Source organism: Canis aureus, chromosome 2, assembly GCF_053574225.1.
Source record: "Canis aureus isolate CA01 chromosome 2, VMU_Caureus_v.1.0, whole genome shotgun sequence".
NCBI classification, from domain to species: domain Eukaryota; kingdom Metazoa; phylum Chordata; class Mammalia; order Carnivora; family Canidae; genus Canis; species Canis aureus.
The window spans coordinates 60904753-60921731 of NC_135612.1; the positions used below are offsets into that span (position 1 = coordinate 60904753).

At 61.0% G+C, this 16979-nt stretch overlaps 1 protein-coding gene across 8 annotated transcripts in view; it reads left to right on the top strand.

Annotated features, from left to right (window-relative positions):
• The window catches only part of SH3TC1 (SH3 domain and tetratricopeptide repeats 1), a 48919-nt gene extending 36129 nt beyond the window's left edge, over positions 1–12790 (top strand). For 6 of the 8 annotated variants that reach the window (XM_077875382.1, XM_077875407.1, XM_077875363.1 and 3 more), the window contains 7 exons: positions 736–2400; positions 4341–4521; positions 5500–5650; positions 6836–6958; positions 7589–7739; positions 8591–8787; positions 11622–12790. In XM_077875382.1, the coding sequence (XP_077731508.1) occupies positions 736–2400; positions 4341–4521; positions 5500–5650; positions 6836–6958; positions 7589–7739; positions 8591–8787; positions 11622–11879 (2726 nt within the window). In that variant the 3' untranslated portion in view covers positions 11880–12790. Of the gene's footprint in view, positions 1–735; positions 2401–3881; positions 4132–4340; positions 4522–5499; positions 5651–6835; positions 6959–7588; positions 7740–8590; positions 8788–11621 lie in introns of those variants that run through there. The other 2 variants (XM_077875392.1, XM_077875429.1) reach the window with 2 other exon arrangements.
• The last annotated feature ends 4189 nt before the right edge of the window (positions 12791–16979 follow it).

Sequence of the window (16979 nt, forward strand, 5' to 3'; positions counted from 1 at the left end):
TGTGAGGATTTCATGGGAGTGGGGTGGGGGCTGTACCTGACAGGAGACCCCCCAAGGGCTGAGGAAATCCCACGGAGGCAGCAGTACCAGGAATGTGGACATGTCTGTCCATTAAGTGGCTTTAACTCTTTCTGGAGAGAATTTTTTTTAAGATTATTTATTTATTTATTTATTTTTTAATATTTATTTATTTATTTATTTATTTATTTATTTATTTATTTATTATGATAGTCACAGAGAGAGAGAGAGAGGCAGAGACACAGGCAGAGGGAGAAGCAGGCTTCATGCACCGGAAGCCTGATGTGGGATTCGATCCCGGGTCTCCAGGATCACACCCTGGGTCAAAGGCAGGCGCCAAACCGCTGCGCCACCCAGGGATCCCAAGATTATTTATTTAATGGCATCACAACCTGAGCCTAAGGCAGATGCTCACCCACTGAGACACCCAGACACCCCGGAGGGAAAAGGACTTTAAATGATCGCTGAGCAGTGCTTTTAAACAGGAAGCATAGGAGGGCATTCCTGGGTAAAAATCTTGGCCAAAGTGATTCCTAGTCTCGTAACCATGACTGAGTTCCCACTGAGTGCTGGGTGCTGGGTGCTGGGCTCCGCGTTTCATGTCAGTTTTGATGCTCAGGTAGGGGAGGCTCAGGCAGGACCTGACAGGGACGTCCTTACCCCAGCCTGGACCCAGATCAGGTGCTCATCTATCTTGGGGGTTTTGGTGACTTGCAGCAATGCCTCTGCCTTCCCTGACCCCAGAGCCGCGTGAGACCCTACAGAAGGTGAAGAATGTTCTAGAACAATGCAAGTCCTGCCAGGACTGCCCGGAAGAGCCAGCATCCTGGGGTCTGTGCTCGGCGTCCAGTGGTGCAAGCTCACCGGACAGTGAGGAGCCCTCCTTCTGCTTGGACTCAGAGGCCGACTGGACCCACCCGGAGGCCCTGGGCTCACTGCTGCTGTTCCTGGATGCGCCTGAGTACAAGGCCTGCTTCCGTGGCCTGTATGACCTCTCCCTGCCGGGGCTGAGCACGCTGTTTTGTGGCTTCACCGACGAGGAGGAGCTAGCCGGGCACCTGGCCCAGGCCCGAGGGGCAGCCAAGAAGGCCGGCTTCCCCATGGCCCTCGCCAGGCTCTGCTTCCTCCTGGGGCGGCTGTGCGTGCGCAGGCTCAAGCTGTCCCAGGCCCGGGTGTACTTCGAGGAGGCCCTGGGGGCCCTGGGGGGCCACTTTGGCGACCTCTTCCTGGCGGTGGCTGTGTACGCCAACCTGGCCACCGTTCACCTGAAGCAGAAGAACAGGGACAGGTGTGTGCAGGTGGTGCCCAAAGCCTCGGCCCTGCTGCTGGGGACGCCCAGCCACGTCTGCAGCACCGAGGCCGAGTCGGAGCTCCTGAAGCATGCCCTGCGGCAGGCCATCGCCTGCCGGAGCCCCCAGGCCGAGGCCCGGGCCTGCTTCCTGCTGGCCAGGCACCACACTCGCCTCAAGCAGCCCGAGGAGGCCCTGCCCTTCCTGGAGAGGCTGCTGCTTCTGCACGGGGCCTGGGGCTCCCCAGAGGCCTCGTGGCCCATGGACGGCTACCTGCTCCTGGCGGACATCTACAGCCGGCAGTGCCTGCCGCACCTGGCGCTGAGCTGCGTCCGGGCGGCCTCGCTGCGGGCCCGGGGCTCGCCGGGCAGCGCGCTCCGAAGCGCGGACCTGGTCCTCCGGAACTGCCCGCGGCTGCACCACCCGCCCGCCCAGACGGCGCACCACCTCCGGCGGGCGCTGGCCTCCCTGGCCTCGGGCCCGGGGCGGGCGCTGCGCGGCCCCCTCTGTGCCAGCCTGGCCCGGCTGCACAGCCGCCACGGGCAGCAGGACAGGGCCATCTCCTTCATGGCGCAGGCGGCGGAGGCGGCCGCGGGCACCGGCCGCCGCCTGGCAGTAGACTACGTGGTGGCGCTCGCCTGGCTCTACGTGCTTCACGGCCGGAGCCCGCTGGCCCTGGACATCCTCGAGTCTGTCCTGGACGTGGCCGTGGCCAGCGAGGACCAGGAGGGCGTCATCGCCAACGTGGCAGCGATCGCCCTCAAGAGGACGGGCCGGACCCGGCAGGCAGCCGAGGGCTACTACCGCGCCCTGCGTGTCGCCAGGAGCCGGGGCCACCTGAGGAACCAAGCGGTGGTGCTGGCCAATTTCGGGGCGCTGTGCCTGCAGGCGGGGGCCGGGGGCCTGGCCCAGCACTACCACCTGGAGGCCGTGAAGCTCTTCTCGCGGCTGCCCAGCGGCGACTGCGGCCAGGACTTCACGTGGGTGCTCCTGCGGCTCGGCCACCTGCTCACCCGCAGGGCCCTCGCCCGGCAGGGCAAGTGCTACTACGAGTGGGCCTTTCTGGTCGCCGTGGAGACGGACCACTTGGAGGGTAAGTGCCAGCCCTGCCCTTCGCGGCCCCACTCTCCCCCGGGCCCTGGGTCGGGCGCGCTGGCTTCCTGGAGGGAAATGTTTTCCTCTCACTTCTGTCCAGAGCACACCCGGGGGTTGCCGCTTCGGGGCAAGCGGTTGTTCTTCCACCAGTGAGAGTGTTGACTATTTGCGGGTGCCCTGGAGGCTGGCTGGGGGGCGGCTCTCGCGGCAGTATGCCAGGCTCTGTGCGGGGGGTGGCCAAGAGTCGGGCACAGACGCCCGGGTCACAAGAGCCACGACATGGGGTGCTCATCACGATGATGGGGGGCTCCTGGCCCCGGCTCATAGGGTGGAGAGGGTCTAGCCCAAGCATGGGATGGAGGGTAGGCAGAAGGTGCCACCTGTGCCAAGGCCCCGGGGTGAGCAGGCTGGGCCATGCAGGGGATGGGTGTGTTGGGGGGTGGGGGGTGAGAACCTTGGCTGGGGGGCTAGGGCAGAGGCCAGGGAACACAGGCTGTGGTTTGACATTGTTCCCGAGAGCACTAGGGAGCCACTGAGGGATATAGGATATAGGACACTCACCAGGCCTGGAAGGGGGCCGTCTGGACCTCCGGGAGGAGCCCAGAGCTGGGTGCCCGGATGCGCCCTGCAGCCTCGGGCAGGTCCTGGCTGCGCTCAGAGGTTCTGCCCCTGTGCTGAGCCTGCAGGAGAACGACAGCCGCCGTCGTCTCTGAGCTGGTTTGGGTAGTTTGTCTCCTGAGGCTCGAGGCTCCACCTCTGTCGGCCCAAATCCCTCATCCTCTTCTGTGATCCTTTCATTTCCGTAAGACTCATGCCGATGGCCTCTCTTCCGCTGCCGATTCCAACACTTGACACCTTTTCTTCTGGTCTGGCTAAAGATGAGTCCACTTTGTTCATCTTCCCAAAGACTCGTCATCGGCTTTCATGAATTTTCTCTCTTCTCAACATTACTATTTTATCTTGGCTCTTGAACCTTTGCTGTTCCTTCCTTTTGCTTGCTCTGGGTCTAGTTACCTGCTCTTTTCCTCCTGCCTTAGGGAGGGAAGTTTAAATGTTTTTTTCTGAAATGTTTCTTTGTTAATGTAGGCGTCCCTCTAAACACTGCTGTCCTGCGTCCCGTGGGGCTGGGTACGTTGCACTTGTATCTCCACTCATTTCAAAATATGTCCTCGTTCCCGTTGTGATGTCTCCCACAAGCCGCTGGCTGTTTAGGAGCACACTCTTTGCGCCCACATATTCCGGGATTTCCTGAATTTCCTTCCTCCTGACTTCTGGTCGTGTTTCATTTGTCTCTGGAGGACACACTCTGTAAGACATCAGGCCCTTCACAATTACTGGGAGTTGCTCTGTGATTCGACGTGTGGTCCCTCTCAGGAAACATGACTGAGAGGTCTCGTGGGTCGCGGGCTTGTTCCAATCATCTGTGTCCTTGCTGATGTCCGGGTCAGCTGAGTGGGGAAAGAGCTCGACCGATCTCAGTCCCCAGGTTCAGGCGAGGCAACTATTTGCGGTTTGGAGCCTGGCCTCGTGAAGGAGCTGGAAGCCAGTTTGAATCCCAGCCCCACTGTGCGCTGAGTGCTCCAGACCCAGGACTCTGTTCGGGACTCCGCGTGCGTGCCTGCAGCGTGGGGAAGCCGGTGCTCCCGCCTGGTCGGCGTGGTAGGAAGGCAGCGCGGCATGGTGGGAGAGGCCGGCCAGGACGCCCCCAGGCCTGGGAATTGTGGAAGAGGTCAGCACCGTATCTGTGACCTGCCCTACCTGGGCTCATCACCATGTGCTCATCGGCTATGCAGCCTTGAGCAGGTGGCCTAGCCTGTCTGGGCTCAGTTTCCACACCTGCGATGCCCCAGGGGCTGGCACACAGCAGGGGCCTTTGGACCTTGCAAATGTCCCTGCGGTGCATGACGGTGATGCCCTCCTTTTGTCTCCCCCGCCCAGGCCAGCTGCGTGCCGTCCAGTGTCTCTGTCACTTCTATAGCACCGTCATGCCCAGCGAGGCCCAGTGCGTCGTCTACCACGAGTTCCAGCTCTCGCTGGCCCGCAGGGTGGCCGACAAGGTGCTGGAGGGTCAGCTCCTGGAGACCATCAGCCAGCTCTACCTGTCCCTGGGCACCGAGCGGTGAGGATGCCGGCCTTGATCCTGGGGAAGCCTCTCTGCAGGGACAGTTTCATTCCTAGTGTCAGACAGGCTCTGAGCCTGCAGGCCTGGGGAGCATCCCGACCTGTACTTGGGGCATGTGGGTCCCAGGACAGCTGTCCTCTGCCCACACACCTCACAGCCTTCCAGCGGAGGCAGAGTGTGCATTTCTGGGTCACTCTTCAGTTCATGGTAACTTTTGGAAACTGACCTCTGCGTTCCTCGAGTCTCCTTCAGCCAGCCCAGCTCTGGGCCCAGCAGCGTGTCCCTGACTGTCCCCTCAGATGTAAGGACTAGAGGATTCTTGTCCATAGAGTGATAGCTGGCTGTCCCACCTGCTTCCCGTGGGCAGAGTTTCGGGGTCGCCTGTCCTATGTAATGCCTACCCTGTGCATCCCAATCAGGTTGGTAAGGAACAGCCTGGGAAGATCACTGAGGACACCCTCTCCAGCGGGAGACTCTCTGAGAGGCAGGGAGGGAGCCACAGGCCAGCCTCAGCCTCCCCTCCACACTCCAGGGCCTCAGTTTCACCGCAGGACTAATGGAGAGTGACCTTGACAAATGCTTCTCAAAGTGGGGTCCCCAGAGCTGCAGCATCCACATCACCTGGGAGCCTACTGAGAAGGCACATTCCCGGGTCCCACCCCAGACCTGCCAAGTCCCAAACTCTGGGAGCACAGCCCTACAACCCGAGTTTGAGAACCCCTGGCGCAGGTTATCTCTACATTTCTGCCCAGTGCAGATGCTCCCTGCTGCGGCCAGAGGTCACATGTCCGTGTCTGGGGAGGCGGGGTAGAGACAGAGGGGCCTGCTCCCCCTCTCCGCTCCCTCCCAAGAGCCTCCTTGACTTTTTCCAGCTGAGCAGACGTAACCAGACGGGCACTGGGAAGAGCCCAGTCTGCCCCCACGCGGGCAGCTGGCCTGGGAGCACCTGCTCTGACCAGCTGGCTCTAATTCCAGGGCCTACAGGTCCGCGCTGGACTACACCAAGCGCAGTCTGGGGATATTCATCGACCTCCAGAAGAAGGATAAGGAGGCACATGCCTGGCTGCAAGCAGGGAAAATCTACTACATCCTGCATCAGAACGAGCTGGTGGATCTGTACATACAGGTGCAAGGGCGTGGAGCGCGTGCACCACACTCGCTGCCCCGCTCACTCTCTCCTTCGTCCCCAGAGCACGGCGGGCACCTGCTACGTGCTGGCTGCCTACGCCACCCCCACCCCTGGACTCCCACTTCCAGCATCTTACGCAATGACCCGAGCAAGCCCCCGGGGGCCAGAGGCGGGTGCCCCTCACTGCGCCCACCTGGGCTGGTACACAGCAAGTGCTCAGTAAACATGCAAATGATGCGTTCGCTCTATTAACACACGGGAGAACTTGCTTCCGCGGCATGTGGCGTGTCTCCTTAAAAATGCATTAATCACAAGCTCCATTTCCAGTTGCATTCCCAAACATGACGTGATTTGAAGTAAATTGAGAAGCTCATGAGGGTTATGTTTTCATTTTTGAGCACCTGCTGTGTACTTCCCTGGGCCAGGGGCTGAGGATCCCAGTTCGGGAGCTTATGGCTGAGAAGGGGAGCAGACACGTCAGTAAACAGTTTTCCCACGGGGCTGCCTTGGGGCTGTAGGCAGGGACATGGTGGAGGAAGGAGCCAGGAGGGTGAGCTCCAGTTGGTCCGGGGAGGCTGGATTGAGCAGCAGGCGGGTGGGGCCCACCTTCAAGGAGGGCTCTGGACAGTAGGATTCTCAGGGGCAGAGGCCAGATGTGCATGTGTGGCCGGTTCTGGATTGCCCGTGGGGGCTGGTCTACTCTTGTCCATTCATTTGCTGTTCGTTGAGCACCTAGTATGCACCAGGCACCTTGCTGGGCTCTGGATATGGCAGAGAAGAAACAGCCTTAGCCACCTGGTGGGAGGGACAGGCAGGTGTGTGCTGTCAGGTGTTGCCAGGGACCACGGAGGAAGATAGTAGAGGGGAAGCCAGATAGTAAAGCCCCGCCAGGGTCTGGGACTGGTTGCAGGGATTCAGGGGCCCCCATCTCTGAGCTACGTCCCAAACTCCTCACCAGCCCACACTTGCTAGCTCCCAGGGCCCTGGCCAGACAGAGTTCCCCATGGCACATAGCAGGAACCGCTGTCCCCCCTGAAGGACGAAGGTGTGGGCGAGGGGAAAGGCAGCCGCACTCCTGTTGCACATCCTCAGGGCCGCCTCGAGGGTCTAGGGGCAGCTGGGGATGCTGAGAGTCTCCGCCGGAGCACTGTGGGCCTCATGAGAGTTTCTGCGGGCCCACAGGTGGCACAGAATGCAGCCCTATACACGGGGGACCCCAACCTGGGACTGGAGCTGTTCGAGGCGGCCGGGGACATCTTCTTCAACGGGACCTGGGAGCGGGAGAAAGCTGTGTCCTTCTACCGGGTGAGCTGGCTGATGAGGGCGGGCCTGCTGCCTAGAGGGAGGGCCGCCCCATGCACTCACTTGCTTCATTCCTGGGTGGCTTCACCCAGGATGATCCTGACCCCCAGCCCCAACCTGGGAGGGACCATTGGAGGGATAGAGGCCACTCTGGGCTTACAGGACCTCAAACTCCTGGGAGGCCAGTCCTACTCCATCTGGCAGATAGGAAACTGAGGCCCAGAGATGCATAGGGGCACAGCACAGGATACACAGCCTGACCATGGGGGACCAGCACCAGGGCCAGGACTGCATGCATCTCCAAGTAGAGCAGCTGCTCCCTGCCCGGCCAGCCCACAGCCTGCAGCCCAGCCCTGGGGACAGAGAAACACCCACTTTTAGAGCAGGAGGGTGTTGGGTCCTACTTGTCAGGCTCTCATCAGCCGGGGGTTGGGGGCACTGGTCTGAGGTTACTGAGATGGGCTGCAGGTCATACCCCAGCTTGCTCATGGCCCAGCGGCCCTGTGGGTGTCAGAGCCTCTCCAAGCTGACTTTCCTCCTGGGGGACAGAGCTGAACAGAGACGCCACGGGATAACGGGGTACATTTGGGGCTTTGAGGGATACCAGGCCTGACCTGCCTGCTTGTGTGGCAGGATCGGGCACTGCCCCTGGCTGTGACCACAGGGAACCAAGAGGCAGAGCTGCGGCTGTGCAACAAACTGGTGGCGCTGCTGGCTGAACTGGAGTCGCCCCAAGAGGGCCTGGAGTTTGCCCACATGGCCCTGGCGCTCAGCATCACCCTGGGTGAGCCCTGCACCCCGGCCCCCCAGGGCCTCCACCTCTGACTCCTGCAGGGTCGGCGCAGAAGACAAAAGACAGGGGGGGCCCAGGGCACCTGCGGGGCTGCAGGTCACCCTCTCTTCTGCAGGTCCCAAATCTGCCCCTGGATGGTGCGGGGCCTGTCGGAAGTGTCCCACTCACTGGGTGGCTGGGCTCTCCTCATCAGTTCTGTGGCTTCCTCTGCCTCTTTCCCTGCTGACCACGAGGGCCAGCCAGTGTGCCCTGTGTTCTAGACACCTCAGGCTTCTCTCTGGCCCTTGCACACAGGCCGAGCTGGGTCAGTCATGCTGTTCCATATGCCGCCCCTTCCCGGTGTCTGTCCCCGCACTCAGCCAGCCCCACTGTTCTGTCTGGCGATGTCCCAGTCCCCTCAGTGCCTGACACCCCCTTCCCCCAGAGAGAGGCACACAGTGTGCAGCAGGGTTTGTGTGCACAGCCCATGGAGGTGGGCTGGAAATTGGAGGGAGCTGGTGACTCCCCGGGGGCGGCGGAGGAGCTGCAAATATAGCAGGAAGGATCCCTCTCCTGTGGGGAGGCTGCCCAGAGTCCTGGCACATGCCGTGCACAGCCGGCCTGACTCTGGGACCTCCCGCTGCCCCCTCCGGGGCCATGTGCAGGCACAGAGCTGGAACGTCCACCTCCCTCGGTGGACAGGGAGCAGACAATATTAGGCCCACTGTGCAGGTGGGGAGACTGAGTCCTGGGACCGGCTGGAGCTTTGGAGACGGTGTCGGCATGGGGGTCCAGGGCTGGTCTGTGCCCCCACCACCCCCACAGCCGTATCCTCACGCGTGCCCCCATCCCTGTGCCTCCAGGGGACCGGCTGAACGAGCGCGTGGCCTACCACCGGCTGGCCGCCCTGCACCACCGTCTGGGCCACGGAGAGCTGGCCGAGCACTTCTACCTCAAGGCTCTGTCGCTTTGCAACTCGCCCCTGCAGTTCGATGAGGAGACCCTGTACTATGTGAAGGTGTACCTGGTGCTCGGTGACATCATCTTCTATGACCTGAAGGTGAGTGCGGGCGGGGGAGGCAGGGCTCAGGGCACGTGGTGGGTGGGGGAGCCGGCCCCGCTTGGAGTGGGATCGCAGATCGCAGATCCAGGCCTGGCCCCGGCCCTCCTGCCGCATGGTCTCGGCCTCCGCCCGGAGCTCCAGGCCAGGCCGTGAGGAGCAGGCCAGGTCAGTGGACGTGGTCCGAGTCCCACACAGGCTGGGCCCTGCCCTCGAGAGCTCCACGTCCAGGGAACAGGCTGACATGTGAACAGACGTTGGCCACCACTGGGTAAAAACAAACAAAAAAGTGTGTAGTCAGGGCAGCCTCCTGGAGGAGGTAACTGCAAAGCTGAGTCTTTTTTTTTTTTTTTAAGATTTTATTTGTTTATTCATGACAGGCAGAGAGAGAGAGAGAGAGAGAGAGGCAGAGACACAGGCAGAGGGACAAGCAGGCTCCATGCAGGGAGCCCGATGTGGGACTTAACCCTGGGGCTCCAGGATCACGCCCTGGGCCGAAGGCAGACGCTTAACCACTGAGCCACCCAAGCATTCCTGAGTCTTAACAGTCAAGCGGACCTTCGCCACCAAAAGAGTCGGGGGGATGAGGTCATTCTCCGGGGTGTGGGGGAGGAGTCACCACTGCCCCCAGATACCACGTTGTAAGGTGCTACCCAAGTCCTGGCACCTCCTCCAGGAAGCCTGCCACTGTGGGCAGAGGGATTCTTTCCTGGAATCCTGAGTCACAGAGGGAAACGGGCTAGGGATGGGTTGTGGCCTACCCCGAGGTTTGTAGCAAGGACACCCCTGCAGGCAGCCTGGCTAGATCCTGCCCTGCTGGAGCTGGGGGAGCTGGAGCTGGGGCTCTACCCGTCTGCCAGCCCCGCAGTGGACACAGACCAGAGCCTGGAGACATCTGCATGCTGCCCTACGTGCAGGTGCCCCCATCGCCCACCCTGGGTGTGGTAGCACCGCACTGCAGTGTCCGTGCTCCGTGTTGGCTGAAGAGGGGAGCAGGGGCTGACGTCTCCACCCCCCCCCCATGGCACCCAGGGCCTGGGGCAGCGCTGGAAGCCCCCCACCCAGTTAGCAGCCACCAACTCCCTGCCCGGGGCAGCCTTGGCTGTGCACTGGTGACACCTGGTGGTCAGAGGTGGTCACTGCGGCCTCCTGCTATGTCAGAGCCCGACCGTTCTTTGGGGAGCCTGTGGGCAGTGGTGGGTACTGCAACTTAGCCTCACTGTGTTCCAGTCTGTGTGATCCAGGCTCTGTGTGATCCAGGCTCTGTGTGATCCAGGATCTGTGTGATCCAGGATCTGTGTGGTCTAGGCTCTGTGATCCAGACCCTACGACATCCACACTGTGTGATCCAGGCTCTATGACATCCAGACTGTGTGATGGAGGCTCTGTGTGATCCAGGCTCTGTGATCCAGCTTCTGTGTGATCTAGGCTCTGTGATTCAGGCTCTATGACATCCAGGCTGTGTGATCTAGGCTCTGTGTGATCCAGGCTCTGTGTGGTTGGCTCTTCTCATGCTTTACTGTTCTAGAGGAGTGGTGCCCCCACAGGACAAGGCAGAGACAGAGGCCGGCATGGTCAGCTAGTCAGGGTAGGACTAGGAGCAGCATGGTGGAGCTCCAGTGCCAGGGACCCTGGGACCCACCACCCTCTGACCCAGTGAGCCTGCATGCTTCATGTGTGCCTGCTGTCCCAGGCTAGGCTCTGGGCTGGGCCTCCCCCGTGTAGGCGTGCAGAGCCTGGCAGTGGGGCAGGGCTGTGGCCAACCTCACCTGAGCTCTGTCATCTGTGGCGTGTGTCCCTGACCCCTGGGCCACTGAGGAACACAGCCGCACAGAGGTTATAACCCCAGAGTCTATGTGATTGGTTACTAAGCAGCTCTGCATAAGAAGGGGAAACTGAGGCTGGAAGGTGAACAAATGTGCTCAAGACAGGAGTCAGGGAGCTGGGCTCAGAGGTACTCAACCTGACACCAGGCCCTGGGGATGGGAACTTATCTCTCCATGGTCTCACGGGGCAGGAAGGCAAGGTCCCTGGGCTTGGGAGGCTGGGGTCCAGTGGCTTCCCAGCTGTGCCGTGGCTGCCATCAGCTCCACATCTATCATCAGGGGTTACAGCCAACTTCATACCCTGCAGCACAGCCCAGGAGAGACGGAGGCTCCTCTGTGCGCCCCCTGCATGGACAGGCATGGGGGCCGTGGGCATCTCTGCCACTGTACAGCACCCCCTGTTACCTGCACATGGGGGCATCAGGGCTGAATGAGCATGACTTGAATAGGACAGATTTGGGTGTGAATCCTGCATGTGCCCCCACTGGCTGCTGCAGGTACATGTGCACACACACGTACATGGATACACACCACTTCCCTACCACCCACAGTGGCCAGTTCCCTAGTTGGGATGTCCCCTCCTCCAGGAAGCCCTCCCATCCTATACCAGGCTGACTCAGGTGCCACCTGGGAATCCCGCAGGCTGCTGCTCACCCCTGTGGTCAATGCGGTCCTGGAATGGGCCGTGGCTCCCGCCTCACACTGGGCCCAGTATCCGGAGGGGCTCAGAGCAGCTCTGAGTCCCTGCTGTTCTGTTCTCCTGAGCCCGCGCTCTGTGCAAGGGCAGTGAGGAGCCAGGGCTGCCGACGGTGTCCTGGGAGCTGTCCCAGGCAGCAGAGGGAAGGGCCGGGTCTGGGTTTTAGAGTGGTCTCTCGGGAGGGGCTGGGGCGGACACGACGGGGAGCCCGGGCAGGGCAGCAGCCTCCGGAGAGACAGGCTCGCGAGCCCCCGCCTGCACCCAGGGCCGCGTTAGGGTCAAATCTGGCTGAGCCACCGTCTCTCCCCCAGGACCCCTTCGACGCGGCCGGGTACTACCAGCTGGCGCTGGCGGCGGCCGTGGACCTGGGCAGCAAGAAAGCCCAGATGAAGATCTACACGCGCCTGGCCACCATCTACCACAACTTCCTCCTGGACCGCGAGAAGTCCCTCTTCTTCTACCAGAAAGCCCGGACCTTCGCCACGGAGCTTAACATCCGCAAGGTCAACCTGGTCCCCGAGCGGTGCTGGGGGCGGGCGCCCTGGCTGGCCCCCAGCCCCCCGCCCTGAAGACCCCGGCCCACGGAAGTGGAGTCCCCACCTCTCCTGGGGTCTCTGCGGGGCTTGTTTCCTGGGAGACGGGGGTCAGACAGCAACCAATGATTTTGTGGTGACCTGCCGCAGCCTGCAGGACCCCTCCCCTGGTCTGCCTCTGGGGGAGTGTCAGGGACCAGGCCCCATCACTGGGGACCCCCCTGGTCTGCATCCCGTCCTCAGCTGTGAGCTGGAAGGACAGACCCGGGCCGGGTCCCTCTGCCAGCCTCGCACACCCCAGTTCCTGGTGTCAAAACGTAAGACAGCTGCAGGCTTTCCTGGGCATCTTCTCCCCCACCCATCCCCTCACAGTGTGTCTGGCTCTAGCTCTGCCTTCAGCCCTCAGACTGACCTCCAGAGCCAGCCCAGTTGGGACTGTTATTGTCTCCATTTCCAGTTGAGGAGATGGAGGCACAGAGAGGTTAGGTGCCTGGCCCACCGTCACACAGCAGGTAGGTGGGGCAGGGTGTATACCACCTGCCCGCCTGCCTCAAGGGATGTGTCTGCATTAGAACCTAAGGGCAGGTCCTGGAAGAGGGTGTCAGCGCCTCGCTGTCTCTCCACCCCTTATCTGTGTCCCAAAGGCAACAGAGACGGGGCAAGGGAAGGTGGCCCCAGCGCTCTCCGACCTGAGCATCCTCTGGCCCAGCCTGGCCCGTCACCTGCAGCCCTGCTGGCCCTGCATGGTCTGCTGCTGAGCTTGTCTAAAGGCCCATCTGCACCGCCAAGCACCAGGGAGCCTCGATTTACAGGCAGGGAAATAGTCTCAGAGAGGCCGTGGGTCTCCCGGGTCGATCTCCCCCACACGGCATCATGTCACTCTCCTCTTTTTAATTTATTTTGTTAAGTAAGGTGAAATTTACATAAAATTAACCATTTAACATGGACAGTTCAATGGCATTTTGTGTATTTACAGTGACAAACATGTTTTCATTGCCCCATGGAAACCTGTCCCTAGAAAAGTCACTTCTCCTTCCCCCTCCTTCAAGAGCCTCCTTGAGCAAGAGGGGAAGCTGAGGCCGGCAGAGGGACTGGATGGTGGGCCAGAAGTCTGGGTCTGGACCTGAGCCCGGGAGAGGTTGCAGGCCCCGGGGGCCCCCGGGAAGGGGGCAAGGGATTGGGGTCGGCGGAGCCCCTGGGCCCTGCCCGCTCAGAGGTGGCCTGCAGGTCTCCCCTAGGCCTCTCCCGCCAGGGAGCAGCAGAGAGCCTTCCAGAAGCTGGCGCAGAGAGGCTGCCGAACCTCCCAAACTTGACCCCAAAATGCCTTCTAGAGGAGGGAGGGAGGGCGTGGAAAGCAGGAGGCGGCCTCGCTGTAATTGAAAACAGGACGACCTGATGACCTGCTGGTGCAGCAGGCAGTGGCGGGCACAGTAACCCCAGGACAGATCTCGGGTCACTGACTTCTGGGCGGCGCCCGGGCCTGGGCCTGCAGCCACCCCGCAGCGGACGGGGCCAGAGGGCAGGGTCACTCAGGGGCCCCACCACCTGCCTGGGAATCTGCGCCCCACCCCCTGACCTTCCCAGAGCTGTCGCTCCCACCCCCCGCATCCAGGGTCCCACGCCCCCCACCTGCCGGAACCCTGATACCCCAGGGTAGCAGACCTGGTGGTCCCAAGGGGGACTTCGGTCGCATAGCCCCTAGGTTCCCATCCCAGCCCCCCCACTTAGAGGCTGGGGACTTGGGGTGAGTTCATTTCCCTGAGCCCCAGTTTGGTCAAAGCCAAGCTGAGGCTGGTGACCCCAGTACTGGGAGTCGAGGGAGGATTCACAGAGCAGGGTGCTTGGTGCCAGATCCAGGGCTGAGGTCGCCTGTTTGTTCTCGATGATACTTAACACTGTGGGAAGAGCACCAACAACCACAGGCTGAGTCATCTGGTCAAGTCCCGTAGCTTCTTAGACCCTCGGTCGCTTCTTTTGTAACCAGAGACAAACCCTACGTCAGGGTCCTGAGAAGGAAGAGTGAAGACGTGCCCGGCACAAAGCGGCTCGTGGAACCGGGCAGCCGGTCCCTTCTTTTCAGCCGAAGCCAGGAGGTGGACAGAGGCCAGGACTCCAGTGTTGCTCTGCCCCTTCAGGGAGCAGGGCCTGGGCAGCAGCCCCCTGACCCATCTGTCGGCAGAGTGAGTGTGGGATGGGCCCGTGGCTGGCACCTGTGCACCAAGTGAGCACCCGGCCCAGAAGCCTGCTGCCCCCACTGTAGAAGAAGGCGTCCCCACCCGGTCCTTCGGGGCCCCCGGCCATGCAGGTTCAGCAGGCACCTCCTGCACACAAGCTCCGTGAACTCCCGCAGGTCATGTGAGGACAAATGTTAAGCCAAATCCAGGTTGGCCTCCAGCTTTGGGCGAGGCAACACTGAGTGATGGATAATGATCGTCCCAAGGACGCACAGCGTCTGTCCTCATCCCCACCATGGAGCGACAGCAGCCCCCGTTGCCTCCAAACGAGGGGCGGGCAGGGGCCGTGGAGGGTGGGTGTACCTGGCACCAAGCTGGACTCTCCCAGGCCAGGCATCTGGGGACACAAGAGCCCATCGCAGGGAGAGCTGGACCCCCGCCCCACCCCACGAGCAGAGGACCTCCCTTGTGAAGGGGAAGGCAGGTCTAGGCGGCCCTGAGGGTCTGCTGGGCCCAGCTCTGTGCCCCTTCGACTCCAGGCTGCATCTCCGTCCTGTGTTTGGGGGAAGTCAGCCTGTGCTTCCCGGCCTCTGGGGCTGGCCCGGCCTGGGCAGGGGGCTGCCGGCCACCAGCTTCACGACTGGGGGACCCTGTCTGTGCACGGCAGGGCTCTGCCTCCCTCTGATCCCATGTGACCTGGAGCACCCCGCGAAGGCCCCCTTCATGTGCCAGGGGGCCTCGCCCCTGTGAGAGCTTGGTTTCCGGCTGTGTGGAGGGCGTAAGGAGATGTCCTGACTGAGCTGTTAGATTAGCAGCAGCACATGAAGCTAGCATTTTAACAAACCAGAGTTTACTAAGGTCACCAGGTTGATGAGAAAAAGGGAAAGAAGGCAAAGACACCTGTGCACCTGCCGCCCTGGCCATGCTCTCCAAGCTCCACTAGTCCACATGTGAGGCCTTGGGGTACGGCTCCTGGTCCTGCACCAGGAGGCCAGGAAGGAGCAGGGAGGGAAGCCCAGGATCTCAGCCACCCCCCAGCTGGCGTGGGACCCAGACAGTCTGGGCTTTACCGTCTTCCTTCCCCAAGCAGAGGGCAAGCTCTGGACTGGGCCTGCATCCTTGGGCTCGGGGAGCTCTACAGAGCCTCGTTCCCTCCCCAGGGCAGCCGTCTGTAACTGCAAGCACGACCCTTATCCGCCCATGCTGTGCTCACCAGGCCAGCCCTCACCTCCAGCCAGAACCAAAAACATTTCACAACCTCTGTGGCTTTGGGCGGCGTTCGCACGGCATCCCAGGAAGAGGGAACGTAGGACTAGGGGTGTGACCGAGAAACGGGGCGTCCCCCAGACACACAGGGTGGGCTCTGCGTCTGTGACGGCTCTGCTGAGGCTGTCTGCAGGGTGGGGGGACCCCTCTGGGGACCTATTAATGTGGGGAGGTGGTGAGGCTAGGGGAAGGGTAGGGCTGGGTTTTCAGGGAAGTTCAGGGAGGGCGACGCAGCTGTGTTGGGCTCCGGAGCAGGCCCCACCCCGGGGGAGGGCAGGGGTGGCAAATCCCTCACCGGGACTGGACAGGTTGGCAGCAGGCACCTGCCCTCCCATCCCCGTGGGGCAGCTCCTGTGTGCAGCACGCTCTGCAGCGGCTCCTACCCAGGCTCACGGCCCGCGGGCCAGCAGGGAGGACCCCATGGAGTGTGGTCACGCCTGGTTCAGCCCAGGCTTCTCTATCTAGCACCACAGACACACCCATCCCCGACTGGGCCTGGATCCTGGGGCCGAGTGCAAGGTTGGGTGGGCCCTGACTGAAGGGACATCTGCTTTCTGGGGAACGCCCCAGAGGGCCCTGCCTGGGGACAGGGTCATCTCTCACCTCTGCCAGTCGTGGGGGACAGCAATTGCTGGGCAGGAAGTGACCTGCTGGGAGCTCAGCTGCTCACCTTGCTGCACCCCGACCTCAGCCAACACTGTAGGGCAGACCCAAAGACCACCCCAGGGCTCACTCCGTAGATGCAGGGAGGCATTCCGTGTCCTCCCATCCCCACGTGGGATAGATACTCTCAGCAAGTGGGGAACAGGCCTGCCTTAGCGGACAAGGGCTTTCTGCCCACCGTGGAGTCTAAGCAGGTTCCGTGTGAGCTGAGGAGGGGGCCAGGTGGCACCCCCCACTTCTAGTCCACATGATACTGAAGGTCCCAGAAAACCAGCAAACCAAGGACAAGAAATAGGTTCACAAGGGTTGATAAAGAAAAAACAAGTGGACACCATCCACAGATGGTACAATCGCTTGCACGGAAAACCTGCATCTCCGACAGCCTCTGGGATGAACAAGAAGGTTTCCCAGCGAACAAAGGCAGCTCCGCTCCTACAGACCCACAGCTCTGAGTTGGGAAATGCAGTTTGTATTTTTAAAGATTTTATTTATTTATTCATGAGAGACACACAGAAAGAGAGGCAGAGACACAGGCAGAGGGAGAAGCAGGTTCCTTGCGGGGAGCCTGATGTGGGACTCGATCCCGAAATCCCGGGATCACACCCTGAACCAAATGCAGGTGCAGATGCTCAACCGCTGAGCAGCCCAGGTGTCCCGGGAAATACAGTTTTAAAAACTACACTGTTCAGGGTATCAAGAATGTATACAAATATCTGGGAATAAGACTAACCAAATATTTACTGCGTGCATGAGTGGGGAATGGCAACATGGTAAAGATGTCGGTAGCTATGCAGCAATTGCAAAGAAAAAAAAAAAGAAGAATAAAAAAAAGAAAGAAAGAAAAAGAAAGAAAGAAAGAAAGAAAGAAAAACCCATGTAAAACTTTGGAAAGAGAGAGGCTCTAGAATTTGTACCAAAGAACCAAAGGTCAGGGTTAGCTGACCACAGAACTCCTAAAGAGGACAGAGTTGCGGAGGGGGCACGTCCCCCATTGGATCTGATGGTTTATTCTAAAATTACTTCCTGAATATAG